The 21,967-nt window shown below is 34.0% G+C and overlaps 2 protein-coding genes across 2 annotated transcripts; one reads left to right on the top strand and one right to left on the bottom strand.

Annotated features, from left to right (window-relative positions):
* Positions 1-12,654: 12,654 nt before the first annotated feature.
* LOC136800231 (uncharacterized) lies at positions 12,655-15,983 on the top strand. Its single transcript, XM_067056851.1, has 3 exons — positions 12,655-12,781; positions 14,198-14,252; positions 14,689-15,983. Exons 1-3 carry the CDS (start codon positions 12,701-12,703, stop codon positions 15,138-15,140), a joined length of 588 nt encoding a protein of 195 aa, XP_066912952.1. The 5' UTR covers positions 12,655-12,700; the 3' UTR covers positions 15,141-15,983.
* Positions 15,984-19,786: 3,803 nt separating this feature from the next.
* Positions 19,787-21,694, bottom strand: LOC136800230 (uncharacterized). Its single transcript, XM_067056850.1, has 3 exons — positions 21,584-21,694; positions 21,164-21,298; positions 19,787-20,682 (listed from the first exon to the last, which is right to left on the bottom strand). Exons 1-3 carry the CDS (start codon positions 21,633-21,635, stop codon positions 20,369-20,371), a joined length of 501 nt encoding a protein of 166 aa, XP_066912951.1. The 5' UTR covers positions 21,636-21,694; the 3' UTR covers positions 19,787-20,368.
* Between the last annotated feature and the right edge of the window lie 273 nt (positions 21,695-21,967).

Raw genomic sequence — 21,967 nt, 5'->3', positions numbered from 1 at the left:
GTCATAATCTAATTTTAAAAGTTAAATTTTGAGCTTGACATTAACTGGTTGTACATCTTCATAATCAGTAAATATGATTTTTCCTTGAAAAGCCACTCAACCTTTTCAATAGAAAGGGTTAAATGGGTAATAATGCTATGTTGCATACATAACTTTTTTTCTTCCAGGGTAGAACCACAGAACATTTTACATCATTTAAAATTTTGGAGTGCCTTTTTCTGTTGCCAAAATGTAAGGAATATTTGAGACTAAATCAATATAAAACCAAAAGATTTGGTTTGGTTTGATTTCAGTTATTACATGTTTTTCTTTGAAAAGAACAAAAGAAGACTCAACGATGATATTAAAACTTTCTAATATTTCTAATAGAAGAACGACCCTAGAGGACACAAAGAATTGAACAAAGCAAAAAATACATGGTACGTATAATTGTAACTCTTTAGTATTGTCAAGGTGTTAGCATAACTGCTTAAGAGGGTTAGAAATCTGATAAATACTTTAAATAGTTATGTCCGCAACATACAATTTGCTACAGAGTTTGACTCTGTTTTGAACTATTGGAGCAATTCTAACTAGTCTGTAAGTGAATGTGTAGTAGATTATGTTGTGTGAACACTACACAATGAATTTCATATGCAAATTAATGCATGATTTATCCTTTATTCAAGCTCACAGGTTCAGAACCATCAATTTCAAAGAAACAAAAAGTTTATTTTTCTGTTAAAATTTTCATTTTGGACCTTAACTTGGCATCAGAGTATTTGTTTTCTATTTCTAATAGCCTAAGCATTAATTCCATATAATAAAACATCATGCCATCTTGCAAATACACTTTATCAGCAACATTTTAGACGAAATAGTTATGTCCGCAACACAAAATACATATGAAAGAAGTAAATAAACTTTTTTCTAGTCGTAACCAACTTAAAATGACGTTAGATGCAATAATTTGTCAAAGAAACCTAAAATTGGTGTTTGGAGGTTGAGAAAACTTCATGATTTGTTGCGGACATAACTTTTTGTTGCAGACATAACTGATTTTTGGTGAAACTGTTTTGTTTCACCGTCTCCCAAGAAATAGCCTTTTGAGACTTCAAATTTGTATAAAATGACCCCAAATGTGACCCTTGACATAGAAAAATGATTCAGCTGAGTGAGGATAACTCCTCGAAAAATTTAAAGGATTAAATAGTGTGCGGACATAACTCAAAAATGTGAACGGAAACAAGACGCTGTACTTCAATTTAATAATTAATAATTTTTTTTTAATTTAATAATTTTTCGCGTTGACCAAGATAACTGGCGTTTTTTTGCAACTTGCTCCAGTCTCCCATTATCTGGGAAGGATTTAAAATGTAAAAACCAGTGAGCTAAAGGCTTTTCAAATTTTTCTGTGTCAAATCTGTGCGGACATAACTTTGTGAACGGTAAAATTTATGTCCGCAACATTTTTGATTTTATATGCCAAAAAAACTTTTTTTGGCGTTTCTTACTGTGTTTTTCATTTTTCATATCCTCTGGCTGTGAGAACAACAAAAACCAAGCTGGAAAAAACATGTTGTTGATGAATTATCATACAATGATGTTGATCATTTTTTTTAAAACCTTATTTTCCGTTCACATTTTGAAAGAAAGCCCCCTCTAGGAAAATTTGAGTACCTGTTATATCAGAAAAAATGACTGATTAAGCTTGCCCATATCAAGATTGACCAGAAACAGTAAGATTTGATATGACTATATACCTATAGAGACTTCACCAAAGCCTCAAAGTAGGAAAATTAACAAATCGAAAAGTGGGCCACATTACCAGATTCATGCTCATAAGCATAACGTTTATAAGCATACCGAGACCTGAATTTGTTTAAAAAAAATAAGCATATTACAAGCATATTACTGAGCTTGCTTCTGAGATGTGTAAGTGAAAATTACCTGCAAAAAGCCTGCATTAAATTAACAAAAAGTTTCTTCAAACAGCATTTTAATTTAAAAAAATACAAGCGTAAACGCGGCAATCGTTCAAAACTTTCCTGAAAAACCCCTGTGTCTTTACTTATTTCGCTATCCTCATGTATAGCAACGACAGATTTTGGAAAAATTGGAGACCCAAATTTGTTGGAAAAATAAGCATATGATAAACATACTTCGAGCCTGAGTCTAAAATATCTCTAAGCATAACTGAACTTGTTTCCAAAAAACATAATGCTTATAAAAAAAACATGTATTGCAAGAACTCTCGAAACAAAACATCTAACAAGATGACTAAAATATCAAGATGGTATACACTTTGGTATCTTTATTCCGTCACAGTGAAAGGTTTGTTTTTATTTTAGTTTGTATCTTTGAAAGACCCCATCGGCAGGGCTGTCGGATTTAGGACCACTCATGGTACAGTCTTTAAACAGTTAAATGATGACAATTGAAAGCAGATGATTTGTTTCCAATGACCATCTCAATTCTCAATTGAACAAAAATAACAATCGAACCAGTCAAACTTAATCCAAGCAAGCGACCGATTGAGATTCTAGTTTAGGCGTACAAACTTTCGCAAGCAGAAACTTACCGTACGTGAGGTAGAATTTCAGGAAAAACAGTGAAATACCCAACTCTTTTAGAAAAAAAATAAAAGAACAAAACCTATATACCAAAAGTTGGTCTAATATTGACATCCCTCATCTAATTCCGACACCCTTTTTATCAGCTGAAATTGATAGAAAGGTCAAAACTATTTTTCTTTGTTTAGTGGTCAGAGAGCAATAATCCTTTTTCAATCGGTGATTCAAACTTTCATATTATTTCTTATATTTTCTGTCTCTAAAGTCGTAAAGAAGGGTGTCGGAATTGGACAAGGGATGTCGATATTAGACCAGCTTTCGGTATTTAATGTTCCAGTAACAACAGGAAAGGCGCTGTGGTATAGTGATCATTGACCTTGGTTACTGCACAGGCGACTGAGGTTCGATTCCCACTCGCATCGGTTCACTTGGCAAGTGAATGAACCTTCGCCCGGGTCAACCCATGCGATGTGAGGGGAATTGGGTAGTCAGTCCAAGGTGCTGACGGGGCGCTCATTGAAAGCGTCTATAGTTGCGAAAATAGGCCTCAAAGCCTCCTGCAACTCAACCAAATAGAAAAAAAAAACAAATCCAGCAATATTAATTACAGCACTTTTTTCATATTTACTCTTCTTCCATCATCAAGAAAACAAAACCAAAAGTTTTAGATCTTTCTCTAGCCCCCTTTTTGATGGTTTGATTGTATGTCTCTTTGATGATGTGAAAGATATAAGATTATTTATTTTGTCTCGCTCAATAAAATAAAACAGTTTGCAACGTCCTTCACAGTTTTGACTTTCTTGTGAACTAAAACTGAAAGTGAAAACTCCTAACTGTTAGGCTGTTGTTTAGGACCTTCTTTTTTAAATCTTTTCAGGCCATCCCACGTCTTAACATAAAGTAAAATTAATTATCACTTCTTCAAATTATATAAACGAGGAAAATGCCATTGTTGTGTGGTGCCTCTTTGCAGGACTTGTAGCCAAGCCAAGGACACAAGGAGAGGTTTGACGAGTGCACTGCCAACTGCTTTGGTCAATCACGATTTCAGTTCGTGATCAAATCGTGACGAGAAAGAAAGATGGCAGATCTTGATCATTCGAAATTTCCGTTAAGGGAGACATGCCCCTAGTGCGTGATTTTGCAATATCGCAAAAGTACTGTAACGTGTAGTAAGTGTAAGCATGGACGAGGAGGAGAGCGAGGCTGTGCAAGTGCGAGCCCAGGGGGAGAGTACTTAGGCAAAGTGGGTGCCGGGGGCGATGCCTACGTCATGTGCCGCGCTTAAGAATAGTTTTTTTTTAGCATCCCAAAATGCACTGTAAGGGTGTTCTGTGGTATTGCACTGTAAGGATCGAATTTTACAATATTGTTAACCAGTTTTCAGCCAATATTAAATGATAACACTTGCTTGAGTTGACTGCAGATAAGTAGTACCGTTGTTTCGAAATCGAGTGCCCCCCCCCCTGAAAGCAGCCATCGAGGGATTTCTTCAAAATATCTGCTCTAAAGGCATGTTCCAGCTGAAACTAGCGATCTGTTCTAAGAAAAACGGAAAAGTTGTCTACCTGGAAATTATTGATCTGTGCCGTGAAAATCATATATCGACACGACGCTGTGCCGACGAATCGAGATTCTATTCAGAGCGCAATCAACGAAGATAAAAGTAGCCATGACGACCATCCAAAATCTTGGATGAAGTTCAAAGTTGATATTTTTATTCCCATCGTTGAAAACACAACTAAAAAAGTCTTCCATGCTTCTTAAAAAGACTCAGTGATAGAGAATCGTAACATAAAGTCTGTCTATTACTTCGATTCAATTAAAAGTGGCATTTCCATAATTAATAGCTTAGTAATAACTGTTATACATTTGGGGATCATGTAAAAGATTTCTTTCAAAAGAAACTTACTTCAATTACAGGGGCTCCCCCAGGGGCTGGCGTGACGCGTGAATGACCCTTTTTTCTGTCGTGAATACGTGAATTGGACTTTTTCAACGCGTGAATACGTGAATTGAGATATCCGCGTGAACGTGAAAATAAGATATTTCCATGTGTATTTTAACAACGAACATGTATAATTTGACAGTTAAAAGGGACAAAATCGTGAAAATATTGTCACCCAATAGTGCCATCTGCGAAATTAAGTCCCCACGAAATCTTATCATTTTGGGGATGAGCTTAAGGTATGTTTCACCTTTTTTGACACATGCTCTTTAATTGATCATATCTTTAGAACAACAAATTTTTATATATCAAAAGTCTATATTTTTTGAAAGCCAATAATATTATCTTTCTAATGGTAAAAGTTTCAGCTGAATTTAAAAAAACTGGGCAGGATATAATTAAAATCTTAAGAATTTTAACCTTACCTACTTCAAAGAAGTTAAAGTCACCCATAGCTTTTGAATTTCTATACTATGTTCCCAATAGATTGAACTAAAAAAGTGTCTTGGGATTTTTTTTTGGGATTGACTCTAACTCTTTAAATCCTAAATTCTGTAAAAATATCGATAAAAAAGTAAATTTAAATGTGATTTTTTCAGCTATCTGTAAATTGAGGAAAAACAACTCGGTTAGAAATAAAATCCTAAGACACTTTTTAAGTTTGATCTTTTGGGAATCTCATAAAAAAAGAATGAAGTCGATATCTAAATGCTATGGGTGACTTTAACTTCGTTAAAAGTAGTATGGTGTGGTAAAATTTCGTTTTTTTTCTACATCAATTTCAAATTTTTAACGAGATGATTGCTGTTTATTTGAGTAATCAGTGAAATGTGTCAAAAATATTACTATTCAATAGAGGTGAGAATAAACATCAGCTGAATTCTCTCTTTTGTCTTAGTTGTTTCCGAAAGAGACAATTATTTGAGTAAATAATCCATCATAAGACGAACTTCGTTTTGATATTTAAATGGTTATAACTCTGGATCAAAAAAAGATTTTAAGATCGCGATTTTACCAAAATGAAATCCAGTAACTTTTCTTCCACTTTGACTGAAAAAAAATTTTTTGACAAAAAATTGGAAAAAAGGTGTACATACCATAACCACGGAATTCAATCCCCGCAAAAATCAATCCAATAGCATACCGCAGTGAATCTAAAAATAGACATTGATTTTTCTGTTTGACCGAAATTCAATCCCATCACCCTTCGCGTTAACTACGCCTGCATGCAAATTACACTCAACTACAAAGAAAAAGTAATGACTTTCACGACTTTTTAATTAAGACGAAAAGGATTGTGGGATTGATTTTCGGTCAAGTGTTAAAAGTAATAATTATGACGTTTGCATAACGGTGTGCTATTAATTTTAACGTATGCTAGACGACTACGATTATACAACAAAACTTCTGTATTACACATTAACTCTTAAAAAGGGACATAAAAGTAGTAAAATGTAAACACTGCGCGAACCACGTGTCACTAAAGAGAACAATTAAAATCACGTGTCCAAAACAAAGTTGTAAAACAATTGAACAATCAAAATTAGCCATATTTGGTTTGATTTTTTATTTTGACATGTGACATTTGTTTTGATTTTGAATCCGCTGCATACAGTTCGTTTACAAATTTTGCAAGTACTGTTATTTCCCTTTAAGTGACACGGTTATTTTTTTCTATTTTTTTTAAAGAAAATTCGATGACGTCATAAAAACTAAAAATTGAATTTCTCAAGAATGGTTTATCCAATTGTCTTCAAACTTTAACCAAAAATGTATGTCACTAAAGTCGATCATTTGAAAAAATAATTTTTTCAAAATTTTAATTACGTCAGCAAAAAATAGCATTTTTCGTTCTTTACGAATTTCCGCTGACGTCATCAAAATTTCGAAAAAATTAGTTTTTAAAATGATCGACTTTAGTGAGATACATCTTTGATGAAAGTTTGAAGACGATTGGATTAACCATTCTTGAGATATTCAATGTTTAGTTTTTATGACGTCATCGATTATGACGTCATTATCAGTTTTTGCGGTTTTTCGCGAAAATCAGGGAAAAAACAATTAGGTTACACATCAGGTTAGAAACTACATCATAGTACCTTTCATTTTCAGTCATTTGTTTGGTCATTTTCTGTCGACTAATGCGATCTAAAAATTATGGTAATTTTCAGTTTTTGAGACATGCCATAACTTACCCGAGTTATTCTTCACTGGAGACTAGAAAAATCGTTCCTGTTAATAAGACATTCGAGTTGTAGAGGTTCGAACTACGGAGATTCCATTGTATCTCATCCGGATAAAAGAAAGATACCACGAATCTATATTTTCTTAGGTATATCATACCATCTCGACCGACTCTTCAATGAAATCGTTGGAAGAAAAGCGAATCAAGTTGACAAGATGGAGAGTCTTAAGAGACATCATTGATAAAGAAAATTTATTAAGGTAAGTCATATTTTCATTCGGTGAGTTTAAATTTATTACGGTTAGTCCAAGCTTTACCTTGACAAATTCATACTTTCAGACCGAATTTAATAAAATTGTTAATTTACCGATTGAGAATCTTAAAGTATCATGTGAAATTCACATTTTAAATACCGGATGATTACCGTTCTGCAAAATAATCTTTGTTAGTGTTGTCAAAAATGTTATTGACGAATTTTTCTTCTGAAAATCCATACACGTTATCTTCATAAAAAAAAACTATATAAGAACATAAGGCTTCGATGGCCAAAAAGTTAAGAACATTATAAGGCTTTACAAACTCTAAAATGGCCAATTTCCCAATTTCTTTAACCCTATTCAACCTAGGCTTTTAGGGGCGGTTCAGAACTAGGGGGGGGGGCTTTTCCTGTACCACCCCTTAACTTTTGATCTAGTGGGTCTTTTTGGATGAAATTTGGCACACAAGATCCTTGTGACGTAAGGTAACTTTTGACAAAAAAGTTTTTTGATGACGTCACTCATCATGCCCAAAGTGAGCAAAAACCGAAAATTTCCTTTGTTCTTATAAATAGCTATTGTATTCTAAGAAAGGCTTTAGAAAAAAGTTGCTTGAGTTTAAAATGCTTATTTTAACCTAAATATTCAATAAATTACGGTTTAAACGATATATTTGACAATGAAAATAAATTTGTATTGGAAAAGTGTCAATTTTTGTGACACCTTACTGTCAGAAGTGTCATCATGCTCAAGGTGTGAAAATATCTATGTGTCAAATTTTTTTTTATTTTGAAGCTAAATAAAAGTTAGGAATTTACAGAAAATTTCACGGCAAAATCTCTATTATTTCAGGAGCTATTAGCAATTTAGTCCGAATAGGGTTAAAAAATGGACAAAGATGCTCACAAAATAATGTAGGCCATCAAAAAGTGGTAGTCGAAGAAAATAAATTAGAATATACCTTCAATTTCCTCCAGTACAAACTGTGGGATAGGGTGTGGGAACGCAGGGACGACTGGTAACTCCTAACGGGATCTTCTTTGCCTGTTCATAAAAAAGAATCAAGTAATTTCGGTTTCTTACACTCCATTTTTCTAAAAACTAATATTTCATAAGAGTCAAAGGCTCAAATAAGAACACATTCAGTCCATATTATGGTCTCAAAGTGCTAAAAAAAGAGCAGCCAAACCTCAAGAAAAACTCTGTCACTGAATCAAATTTCTAAGTAGATAATGACCACTCCGCGAATGGCACGTATTCACTAAAGGCAATATGTCCGTTGGAAGATTTTCCACAATTAAAAGCCCACTTTGAAGATTTTCATCAAGATCTTGGAAGAACATTGAAGGGCTTTTGAGCGCGCTGATTGGCTGAAGTAAAACAATCACGTCAAAGCATTACGTCAATCTTAACCCATCAACCTGCCCAAACCCAGCCACTTTCACATTCGTAACGTGGTTTTTATTGTTTGATTGTTGCAGGAGGCTCTGGAGCCAATTCTCGTAACTATAGCTGCTTCGAGTAAGCATCTCGTCACCCTGGTAAAAATTCTTGAAAAGTTCTTGAAACCTGGTAAAAATTCTTGAAAAGTTCTTGAAAAGATCTTATCAAGAAACTTTACTTATTCTTTTTCAGTTTCTTACTACGAACGTGCCAAGATCTTACAAGATCTTTAACGATCTGATAAGACATTTTTATAAGTTTTGAATAAGATTCTTGTCCCTTAAAGTGATTCAAGATCTTGACAGAATCTTAAGTAAAAGTAAGTCTACGACCGTAGTTCTACCCAAAGGTAGGGTAGGGCTTCACTCTTTCTCCCTGGATTGCTCCACTTACCCTTGATCCTTCTCTTAATTGCTGAGCATCAAGCAGAGAGGTATCAAGTACCATTTTGGATATTTTTGATATGACCCGACTGGGGGTTGAACCCACAATCATTCGCACCGTAGGCGGATGCTCTACCACTACACTGCAGTCGCTGACGAAATCTTACTACTATTCCCCTTCACTTATTGAATAAGGGCCGAAAGCTTCGATCGAGTGACAGCATTTAACTGATGACCTCGTGAATACTTCCCATTAATCAACTATTTCATTAATACAGTCAATGATAACAAACACACAAAAGAAAAACCACTCACCGTATTTCGAAGCTAACCAAAAACTGATTCTTAAATACTATCCTAAGAGATTGCTCTCCTTGAGTCTTAAAGACTCCTTCTTATGAAAAACAATCATAACAAGAAATTTACTTGTTTTTAATATTCTTAACCCGAACTTGGTAAGAACCACTAAGAATCTTAAAGTTTCTTTGCACATAATAGTTAGTTAAGATTTGGAAAGTCTCTTTATAAAATCTTTATAAGTTACGCAAAGAATCCTAAAATATTTTATGGCTCAAGATTTCGTAAGATTCTGCTTAAGAACTTAATAAGAAATAATAATTTTCTTACTATAAATATGCGGGAAGAATCTTGACAATTCCTAACAATTTCTTTATAAGATCTTTAAAGATCTTTTTGTTGGAAGAAATTTTCAAGATTGCCTTAGAATCGTTGTAAGATCTTACAAAGATTTTTTAAGATTCTTACTTGTTAAAGATCTTGAAAGATCTTCAACGATCTTTTCAGATCTTATCAAGAATTTTTACCAGGGCAGCACTTTGAACTGACTACCAAATTCCCCTCACATGGCATGGGTTGACCCGGGTGAAGGTTCATTCACTTGCCAAGTGAACCGTTGTTAGTGGGAATCGAACCTTGGTCGCCTGTACAGGAATCAAGCTTGATGTCCATTGTTGACTAAACAACCAGGTCAGATCGTCTCCCTTTAGAGCAGAGTGTTGTGCGCGCTGAATGGATGATCTGCTATCAGATTAAATTTGAGCAATCTCTAGTACACGCCCTTCTCACAGACCCGTTGTTACCCCCTCCCACTGGAAAAATTAGTCAAAAAATCGTCCCAGTTGAAAATCATACTCAATTTTTATCCCCGCTGAAAATAATAAAAAAAAACCAAATCCTCACTGTAAAAAAATTGTACTTTCTCTTTATTCCAATGGATCTTCTGATTTGGAAAGCAATGGAATTCAAATCCCAAGCCATAATAAACATGGAAATATCTAGGCTGCTTGCACCCACTAACGAATTCGTGCTCCTTATACTACTAATTGCGGTTTTGTAGAGGTCTGCGATTCAGACTAGGGAATATCGACCCCGTTCGAATTTCAGTCCGTTATTTTTACCCCCACTGGCTGAAAAATCCTAAGGGAGTGTTCTAAATTGTGAAAATAAGGTGCATTTCCGGATATATATTTTTTCAATTGGTAGATGATGATATATGAATAAAACCCAAAGAATTGGGAATGTTTGAATTTTCCGCTATGCATACATTTTTTACATTATACAGCTATTTTGATACATTTCCACTTTTTTACCCTTTTGTACTCTTTCCATATCACACAGGCAAGTTTTATATTTTGTCGTAATTCCGATTGAGGATCTAATTTGATTTAAAGTTAGTACTTTTAAACTTACCAGCGAAAATTTTCAACATTTTTATGAAATCCAAAATTGGTATAACCAAAGATTTATTATACACTGGATATACAAGTAACAGATTTTTGCCGATTTCTCGTGTACTAGCTATGTCCGCAGTAATGATATTATTGTTCACTCTCCTTCCCTCATTAAATGATTTTTCGAAGCATTTTTATTGCATTTCTTATCGAAAATCACTCATCCAATTCCCAAAAGAGACTTAAAACTTTCCTGTGAGAGTCAGATTCTTCCACTTAATTGCTAATTATAAGTCGTTATGACGTTTCAAGCTGTGAGAGAGATGCAAAAGACGTGTTGTGTATAAGAAATTTAATGTTGACACCGGAAATTTTTAAACTTCAACCTCAAAAAAACCACTTTGCCACCACGTGACTCCAAAGGATTTTCATACCACAGTGGATCCAAGACATTCAAGTCTTATGTATGTTAATTTAGTCTCTTCTGGGGACAGTCTTGGAAAGATATTTGCAATTGAAAATTTCGTGTCACTATAAGCATTTTGCGTGAATTTCTTGTCTAATGATGTTTTTCTTACATTACATTTCACAAATGTATCCAGCTCGGAATGCTAGCCTTACTTTCAAACTTTTTTTCTGCAAATGTACAAAAAGAAAGAGCTAGAGAACTTTTTAAAAATAAGACTGATAAACATTTAAAAAAATTAGACATCTTCGAGCCGCCATGACAGTTGTCCTTTGCGGACAAAGCTAGAACATCAATTGTTTTCTGAAACAATGAAAATACAATGATCGCTCTCCATCGTTTTATGAGTCGTTTATCCAGTGTATAATAAATCCTTGGTATAACAGCTTGCTAGTTGGAAAATGGTTTGAGTAACATTAGAAAAGTATTTTTATGGTCTTTAGGAAATTTTGAACGTTTATACACGTCACTAGTATTTGAAGATTTATTTCCGTGTTTATTTAAGAAAAATTTAAAAAAATCACCGGTAACCATTTCAATATTGAAAATTCAAATTTTAATAAAAAATGTCACATTATGGCAAAAACAAATCCGCTATGATTGTTCCAAAGCATAGTTGACATTCATTTGGAGAATTTCTCCCCTGCAGACTTATCGATTTATCAAATTAATAATGAATTTCCTAAATAAATTCTAATTTTGGGAGATTTTTAATAAAAAATGTCACATTATAGCGAAAATAAATCCAATATAATTGTTCTGGACCATAGTTGACATTCATTCGAAGATTTTCTCCCCTGTACACTTACTGGTTTATCAAATTAATAATGAATTTCCTAAATAATTTATACACGTCACGTCACGTCGTGTTTGAAGAGAAAGATTAAAATAATTTTTTTATTTTCGTGTTTAAGAAACATTTTAAAAAAATCACCGAAAAGGCGAAAATAAAAATAAGTAGTGTTTCTGGAAACCAGCCGGGTGAAAAAAATAATTTTCTGACCCGGCCGCAGACTATGGGTTCATCTATACGAGTATTTAGGGCTCACTTTTATACTTTGTTTGTACATAAAAGTTATCTTTATAAAGTTTCTACTTCAATGATTTTAATTATCAAAAATAGCAACAAAATAAATTTCCGGCCGGCCGCATGAGAGCTTTTTTCTTTCACCCGTATTCCGGAAACACTACATTTTTTTATTTTCATCTAATCATTTCAATATTGAAAATTCAAATTTTAATAAAAAATGTCACATTATGGCGAAAACAAATCCAATATAATTGTTCTGATTTGTCAAATCAATAATATAAATTCAAATTTTGGGAGATTATAAATTATAAATACACATTGAAAAAAAAGTAAAAATTAGAAACGAATTTCAAGATTTTTGCATTCACACAACAATAATGTCTAAAATTCGGTTTAAAAATACTCCAGTGAAGTGAATTTGTTTTGTACCTATTTTTTGCTTAAATTTGTATAAAAAAGGGTATAAAATGAAATAGACCTGGAAAGTTTATATTATTGAATGCACCTTTTCGACCATAGTCGCCAATTGCTGCATGGGCATTTTTTTGTTCGTTTTACCACCCTAAAACCATCCCAGTCTTTTTTTCGCGCCTAAAGACAATAGAGAAAAGTGTAAAAAAAGGATTGGATCGAATTTAGGGTGGTAAATTAAATAATAAAATGGTCAAAAAGATGTATTTTACATTACAAGTTGGTCAACTATTTGAAATTTTTAGCATTCCTTTTTAGGCTGGGAAACAGAAATATGAAGAGAGATTATTGGTTTTGGGCATTACTATTGTGTTACATTAAGTCGCTAATATCCATTGAAGCTTCAAAATGTCAGGTGAGTGGAAGTTTTTGTTCCTTTTAAATCGTATACAATGGAGACAATGGGCTATTCCTGCGCACTCCTTAAGTTAGGAAGGTCTTTTATGGAAAGGTAAACCCCCTGGATTTTCAAAAAAAATAATTTTAGAACTCCCTTGGATTTTTTCTCACTTTTTTTGAGCCGGATTTCCGATTTCGTTTTACTGGCACCCTGGATTTCCAACCTCATTCTCGTGACCACCCTGGATTTTTACACTCAAAAAACAGTTCCGCTGGATTTTAATTTTCCAGACCACCCTGGACGTCACACCTCCTCAACATAGGGGGTAGACGATCCTATCGTCTACACAAGATCACTAAAAAAAGGAATAGTTTAGGAGAGGCGTGATCAATTCGGGTGGAGTAAGCTGGGCGGAGATGTTTACAGTTCCAAAATTCTACCGCCACCCGTAAACCGCCCTGACGCCCTAACTCTTTCCCGCGTTTACTGACCTTTAAACGGACGATAGCATCAGCCCACTTAAAGAAGACATCGTAAAAGAAAGCAAAATACATACAACATTTTCTCTCCACTACCAAGGTCTCTGGAGACATGGATTTATTATAGAGACTCTGGATAAACATCAAATGAAACGGTGGAGAGCGAAGTATTGTATTTCCATTGTTTCAGAAAACAATCGATGTACAATCGATGTACAGGCTTTGTCCGCAAAGGACGACTGTCATGGCGGCTCGAAGGACTCTGATTTTGGAAAATGATTAATACTCTTATTTCTAAAAAGTTCTCTAACTTTTTCTATTCGTAGGCCAAAAGTTTAAAAATAAATGCTAGAATACCAAACGAATACATTTATGAAATTAGGTGTGAGAACAAAATCATCAGAGGAGTAAAATCAAACAAAATGCTTATAATGACACGAAATTTTGAATCGGGAATATCTTTCCAATATTTCTCCGAGAAGAACTGAGATTGACATATGTTAGACGTGAGTCTAATAACTCCACTGTGGTATGAAAATCTTTTGGTGGCACGATGGTTTTTTTAAGGTTGAAGTTATATGGTGTCAATATTCAATTTCTTATACATGTATGTTTTTTGCATTATTCTCGCAATATAAAACGTCATAACGACATATCATTAGCAATTAACTAGCTGAGTTTGAATCTCGGAGGAAAGCTTAAAGTCTCTTTTGGGAAATGGATGAGTGCTCTTTGATGAGGAACCTGCAAAAAAATACTACAAAAAATCATTTAATGGTGGAATATGTGGTGAACAATAATGTAATTACTGCGGACAATTCTTGTACATTAGAAATTGGAAAAAATCAGCTAGTTGTTTTTTAGTGTCTATAATAATTCCTTGATAAATCTAGTACCCCGATGTATGTTCATTTTGTTTGATAGAAGTTCTTTATTGTTCTTCCTTTTGTAGAAGAAAACACCGGAAAATCGACATGGTGTAAAACCTTTACTGATCATTGACGGAGGTAAAAAAAATTACTTTCTTTCGGAATTAGATTGCGATTTTGTGATTGTTCGTTATCTAGACTAGTAAATCTATTCGTTGTATTTTGACTGCAGCTTACCCTTGCATTTGGCTCACTACATGTGCTGGATATACGCTTTTCAAACCATTATTCAAAGGGAATTCATCTTTTTTATCAGAACTCTTAATAAACACTATTACTGTGTTCTTGTATCTCTGGAAAGCCAGTCGCTTGCAAGTCTAGGTAATATCATGTGAAAAAATAAAGTGACCCATTAACAGGTCCCAGATTCTTTTCAAAACCCGTATATGTTTTTTTCTGTAAGCATAACGTTTATAAGCACAAGCAGGCTTAGTTTTTGGTACCTAAACAAGGCCCAATGGCTAAGCACAATGCGAGCCTGATAAAAAAAAAACATTTATAATTTTTCCTTCAGAAATACAACCGTCAACAAACAACTACCTCACTACAATCCCAATCTTATCAAGCGAATGGAAAATCACTTTGGACATAAAATACATTGGATCAAACCCTAACTGTTGCGGTACATCTACACTGTTTCTGAAGGATGATGATCAATACATCCGACCAATCATCAATGGCTATGCAGGCACACACCAGATTCATGTATACCATAGAATTAATGGTGTAGACTCACCTATAGTGTATACAGTTCCTTTGAATCAATACGTGCACGTGCAGCTCGAACAAATATACGTATCGAACGGCAACTACAGTTATACTGTAAAAGTCGATGATGTCATTGTGACGTCATCGATTTTAAGCGATGCGAGACAATTGTACAATGTTAAAGTATATGCAGGACACCCACATCTTAATGGCAGTCCAGCATTTATTAAACAAGTTAAAATCTTTAATTTCTTGTAATTAAGTCAAAGGAAAGGACCACGTTTTTTTTATAAGAACATCCAAAAATTTTGAAGCCTTCGGTTATTCTTAACTTTTTGAGTTTTAAGCCTAAAAATGTTCTTATTATGTTCTTGTTTTCTCCATTTCTTGAGTATTTTTGTCCATTTTCCTATAAAATTGGGTGTTTTAGAGTCTGCAAAGCCTTAAAATGTTCTTAACTTGTTCTTAATATTTTGGCCATCGAAGCCTTATGTTCTTATATAGTTTGTTCTTATTGTACTCAAAGGTTCTGAAAGGGGGAGGTCCAAATAAAAGGGAAAGGGACCTTATTCCCGGGAAGTTCGAAATGTACCTCTAAAACCCCAAAATAATAGGTAATTATGTACTAAAACCAAACTTTTTATAGCGATTAAGCTTTTGATAGCTAAAGGTATTTTCGAAAATAGATATAAACGGGAGGTGCCTATTAGAAGGGGGGAGGGGGGGGGGGCAAATATTTTTCGAAAGAGTGGGACCTTCGGTAATCTTTATACAGAAAATACCGTAATTGCCCCCGCAAGGAGCGCAGCGACTGAGGAGGCACTCATAGCTTCACGCAATATATTGGACTGGAATCTCGATTTTTTGCGAATTGTTTTTGTTTTTGTGTTTGCGTCGTAATCGGCTTTCCGGCCAATTAAGTGTTCCGCAAAAATATGGCGGTAAATTATACAGCGGTAAATGTTATACATATTTTCATATTACGTTATATGCTATTACCATTATTGCGTATTGCATTTTATTAGTTTCGATTTAGCATTGAAAAGCTGAAGCGAGTGTTATAAATGCAAATTATAGAAAAAGTATAGTGATTACACCATAACACGAATTACAAAGTACAAAAAAGTTGAATGTGCACGTGAGTAAAGTTGAATCCAAAAGTGGTTGAATGTCAATCAATATTTTTTTTTTGGTCTTCAAAATAGATTTACCTCACTTAGAGTGTTTTCACTGTTTGTGTGGTAAATCTATTTCAAAAGCCTGAAAAAAGTTCGTTTACATTCGTTTAACTTTGCATGCGCACGTTCCACTTTTTCATGCAGTTGTGATAGAGGCCGTCCATATAGTCCATTCATATAATAGTACGTACGCAAAGATTTTCCAAAAAATTTGATACCCCCTCCCCCCTTGTACGCAGAGAACAATAGAAATGATGTCATTTAAACAATAGATGTACGCTTTTGCTAAACCCCCCTCTCCCCCTTCATTGCGTACGTACTGTATGTGTATGGATGGCCCCATAGCCTAAATAACTTACGCTCTAGGGGTTTGTTGAAATGGCTCCAATTCTAGCTTTCCAAGTTAAGGCATTTAACGGTGGTTAGAGTAGGCACACAGACAGTCATACAGGAACACCATAAAGTGAGAGTATATAGCTAAAAACTCAAAAAGTCTAGTTTCCTGAAGGCCCGTCTCTTCATTGTCTGCGCTGCAATCATATCTTAATGGCTTCAATCCTTTCAGCTTGGAGAAAAGATTGCATCATGAAAAAGTACTATGCACTTGAAAAAAAATTAGGCACATTTCAACTTTTCGACTGTACGCCTGAATGGACCACAATGACATTCCTTTATTTTTCTTTTGACTGCAATCACAGCGTACGCAAGTGGAACCCCGGCCTTAACTAGGATTGGTCTATTTCAGATGGCGCAGAACTTTTTGATAAATTTTATACGCAGTATCATCTCATCATCTTACTATTGTTTATTAGGCAAAGTAGCAATAGAGAGTTGTTGAAATATATAGCAGCCAATGAAAAATAAACAAGCTATTTCTGATTCTGGTTACCTTGTTGATTTATTCACCGCACCGCTATATATTTTGCCTACAATCTAAGATGTCTGCAGCATTATCGAAAAAGGTCTATTTAGTGAATGATCATGACATATATTGTTGTAAGAAAAAACAAACAAACAAGGAGATGTGAAAGTCAGTAAGATAATGATACCATGATTTTCGAAATATGTTTTTGAGAAGTTTTTCCAGCTTTTCCTTGAATTTCATTAAATTGTCAAGCTGCATGAATTCTTCAAGTATTTTGTTAATGGAATATGGTTTTTTTTCAATCAATTATTCCTGATTATTTTTATTAAAAGCTTTATAACTGCATGACATGACCTTTCTGTGGGGGCATTTAGTGAAAGCTATGACTAGTTTACACGTAATTTAAAACTATACACTTACTTCTCACAGACCCAGAGTGATATTCCAATGTTTCTTTATGGCAGAATATTTGAATTCCATTGTTTTCTGTGGGGACGGAAAAAAATAGTACAATATTTTGCAGTGAGTATTTGCTGATCTGATTATTTTTAGCAGGGACAATAATTAGAATATTATTTTTTACTAAGGATGATATTCCGGCCAATTTTTCCAGTGGGAAGAGTGGGTCTGTGAGAAGGGGGTGTAATTATCCGTAACTGTAACTAGTACTTAGTATGGTATACAGTGAACTCTCTCCAATTCGAACTTCTATCATTCGAATCATTCTATAATTCGAACTAATTCTCAATTCTCGTCAAGGGCAATGCCTCGTAAAATACTCTCTATAATTCGATCCTTTCCCTAATTCGAGCAGAATTCTCTTTGCCCCTTGAAGCTCGAATTAGAGAGAGTCGACTGTATTGTTTAAATTTTCTATATCAGTGAAAGCCGATAATACTGTAAATCGTAAGCAACGCCAATTGGATATTGTATGTAGCAGTAAAGTAAACTTTTTATTAATTTCGCTTAGCGAAAGTATTACGATAGCCTTTCTGCGGCGGCGGCGGGGGAGAATTTTTTTGGGGCGAAGATTATGGCGTTGGTGTTTGACCCGGGCGTTCTCTGGTTAGTTGGTTCGGTATACTATGGAGATAATCATAAGTCGCGTTTTTTTTGCTCGAATATTAATTCCACAAATTTAAGCATATAACTGTTTGTTTTTTTATTTATTTTCTTATAAGCATATACTTTATAAGAATCAAATCAATAACTCTTGATAGAAGGTGATATACCTTTCGGTAATTAGTTCTTACAAAGTAAACAAAGGATGGCGAACAATATGAGCATATTTATTTTTCTTATAAGCATATACTTTATAAGAATCAACTCGATAACTCTTGATAGACGGTGATATACCTTTCGGTAATTAGTTCTTACAAAGTAAACAAGGGACAGCAAACAATATGAGCATATTTATTTTTCTTATTATAAGCATATACTTTATAAGAATCAACTCAATAACTCATGATAGACGGTGATATATTTTTCGGTAATTAGTTCTTACAAAGTAAACAAGGGATGGCGAACAATATGGGCATATTTATTTTTCTTACAAGCATATACTTTATAAGAATCAACTCAATAACCCATGATAGACGGTGATATATCTTTCGGTAATTAGTTCTTATAAAGTAAACAAGGGATGGCGAACAATATGAGCATATTTATTTTTCTTATAAGCATATACTTTATAAGAATCAACTCAATAACTCTTGATAGACGGTGATATACCTTTCGGTAATTAGTTCTTACAAAGTAAACAAGGGATGGCGAACAATATGAGCATATTTATTTTTCTTATAAGCATATACTTTATAAGAATCAACTCAATAACTCATGATAGACGGTGATATATCTTTCGGTAATTAGTTCTTACAAAGTAAACAAAGGATGGCGTAAAGTATGAGCATTTTTACTTTTCTTGTAAGCATATACTTTATAAGAATCAAATAAATAACTGTTGATAGACGGTGAGATACCTTTCGGTAATTAGTTCTTACAAAGTAAACAAGGGACGGCGCACAATGTGAGCATATTTATTTTTTATAAGCATATACTTTGTAAGAGTTTTTAAAAACTAAACAGCAATTGTTCTTAAATTGGTCTTATTTTTTTAGTGATTTTAAGTCTCCTTGTTCTTGTTTAATTGTTTCATCAAGGCTCGATGTAAAGTAGATTTCAGATTAGCTTTAATCTCTACTTCTTCTTTTTCCCATGCGGTTCAAATTCTAGGCGAAATTTTCGACTTCCAAGTCGTCTTGTTATGTATTTATTTAATTAGTTAATTAATTTTGTGTATTTGTAAATTTTAAAGGGGACGAGTGTAAAAGAATTTCGATAAAATTTACCTTTGTCAATGAGGATTTGTCCTCATCTTCCATGGTGTTTTCGTTTACCCTCCCCGCTACTGTCAAAGAAGAAAAATGTATTACTTATCAACATAATAACTCTAACAGATCTAGCCCCAAAATTTGCCAAAGAATAAACAATGATGTTCGTATTAGTATCATGTATCGTTCCGTTAATAGGCATTTCACTCTATTTTTTATCAGGTGATGTTTTCCACCACTCTGGAGTTCTTAACTAATGGTAGAAGGCTGAAAATTTTTGTTGACACTTCGAAACTTTTTGACTTTTGAATATAATCTTATAATTAACATGCATATACCAAATTTTACAATCATAGACCCCTTAGATTAGATTTTATGACTTTTTTTCAAGAATGCCATAAAATCAAGCTTGAACTCTGTAAAAGCTCAAAATCTTAAAATTGGTTTCGAGTTAAAACTAAAAGCAACAAGATAATTTTCTAATTGGCACCAAATGGATTGTTTCAAGAATAAAATAAAAAGTCCCAAAAATTCCAGTGCTCTGAAAGATTCTGTAAATGACTACAATGCTCTCGAACGTGAAAAGTATTTCACAACCATAAGAAAAAACTAAGAAAAAAAGTAATATTGCTGGTAGACATTATAAATGAAATATAACGTTATCTAATGAAAATGAAACGATTCATATTTCGATTTAGTTAATTAAAGATTAATATTATATTCATAATGGACGTTACAAATCATATAGGCGATATTTGTTTCGAATCACGGAATCGGATTCGGTCTATCAGGTAAAGAATCGGCGTCAAGTAACTAAATTTAACCATTTTCCCGTGTGTTATAAATGAAGTAAATAAGTCCGTAAAATTATAAAATATTATATAATATTACTAATAAGAGTGCAAAATTGTAATTACAGTTGGCGCTCTCTAATTCGATCTTCAAGGGGAATTGGACTTTCTTCGAATAAGAGAGCTTATCGAAAAAGGGAGCGTCATTTATGAGAGTTTCTTGTTGACGGGGACTTTAAATTCCATCGAATAAGGGAGCCTATCGAAAAGTAGAACGTGGAATTAGAGAGCACCAACTGTATTCATATAACAGTTTCATTTATTAACCACGGAATCGGAATCGGCGCAAAAATCTGCGTCTTCTTCTCCTTCTCCATGCTTTGGGATCGTTTTTTGTTTCTTCAATGTTCTTCAAATCGTGTTCCTCTTCATCTTCATTTGCTTCTTCGTCGTCATTCTTCTTCGGTAGCTCATCGCGGCGTTTTCCGGGATAAATTCCGGCTACCCTTCGGAAAAATATGCGTCTTCTTCTTCTTCTTCCACTTCCCCATATAGGATCGCTTTTTGTTTCTTCAATGTTCTTAAAATCGTGTTCCTCTTCATCTTCATTTTCGTCATCGCTTTCACTTCGTATCTCTATTTTACAAAAGAAAGTAAGAATTAGGATACATGTATATTATGATTACTTGCATGGTTCATAAACACATACAGTTGACGCTCTCTAATTTGATGTTTTATTCGAAAAGCTCCCTTACTCAAAAATATTTAAAGTCACTGTTTACAAGAAACTCTCATAAACAACGCTCCGCCCTTATCCGATGAAAATCTAATTACCCTTGAAGATCGAATTAGAGAACGTCAACCGTACTTCGTGTCTTAATTTACTAGTATCACATATACTACAGATAAATCATGCTTACTAGCCTTGCCTTGTACTATAAAAATCGGATTAAATGATTAAACCTTTCCTTATGTTATTCTTTGCCAAAGAATCAGAGAGTACCTCATCAGGTAGATGTCGTGCAACTTGTATAACAACAAAGCGCCTTCGCAGCAAAATCATATTACCCTTTTTTCCAAACATGTTGTAAACAAAACAAATATAAAAAACACTTACTGTCAAGAACACGCGATGCTACTTTATCAACGAGCTCGTCATATCTTTCTTGATCGGCTCCTGGTGCTTGTACTGGTTGTTCGGCATCACCACCTCCATCTTCATCGTGGGAATGAAAATTCTCTTTACTGCTGACTAGAAAAATAAGAGTGACAAAAAAGGTCAAAAAGAGGGGAATTTAAGTTGTGTATTATTTTACTCGTATTTTTCACGGTGAGAGGTTGAATGATAATGAAATGTTTTAGTTTTGTTTTGTATTTTGAAAGATTGTCAAACCTATTGTTATCATAAAATTCTTTCTCCAATTGTAGTCGAGAATTTCTTTTTAGATATAGAGCTTTTTGTTGGTTTGATGGTCATACAGAAGATTTTTCAATTTTGTTTCCTATAATTTGTAGAAGATTAAGCTGTCATTCTTACCCATATAGGCCGTAGCTATGCTGAGAATCAAAAATACTTGAAGTGTCTTCATCTTTGATGTTTGTTTATTTGTTTGTTTGTTTCATCCGTAGGGTATGGTTATTTATACTGGAACATTTGAGGTAATTAATTGATTCATTATCACGCTCGATTCAGTAATTTCATATCCAGCAGAGGACACTCATGCCCGTATTTGGATTGTTTCAATCTCTTTCAACACTCCTTCGTAGGAAATTTTCAAAAAAGTGTTCCTTCCTTTGACTAAAGAGGAAGATAATTATTGATATTCGGTTTCTAAAGATTAGGCCGGCATCAGATAAATGGTAAACATAATTAAAGCCGTCATTCCAATCGGACGTTATTTGGATGTCATTTGAATGTGCT

This window comes from Clytia hemisphaerica, unplaced genomic scaffold (assembly GCF_902728285.1).
Source record: "Clytia hemisphaerica strain Z4C2 unplaced genomic scaffold, Clytia hemisphaerica genome assembly, whole genome shotgun sequence".
In the NCBI taxonomy this organism is placed as follows: domain Eukaryota; kingdom Metazoa; phylum Cnidaria; class Hydrozoa; order Leptothecata; family Clytiidae; genus Clytia; species Clytia hemisphaerica.
Note: the sequence above shows the minus strand (reverse complement) of the source record. Positions and strands in the feature narration are given on the sequence as shown.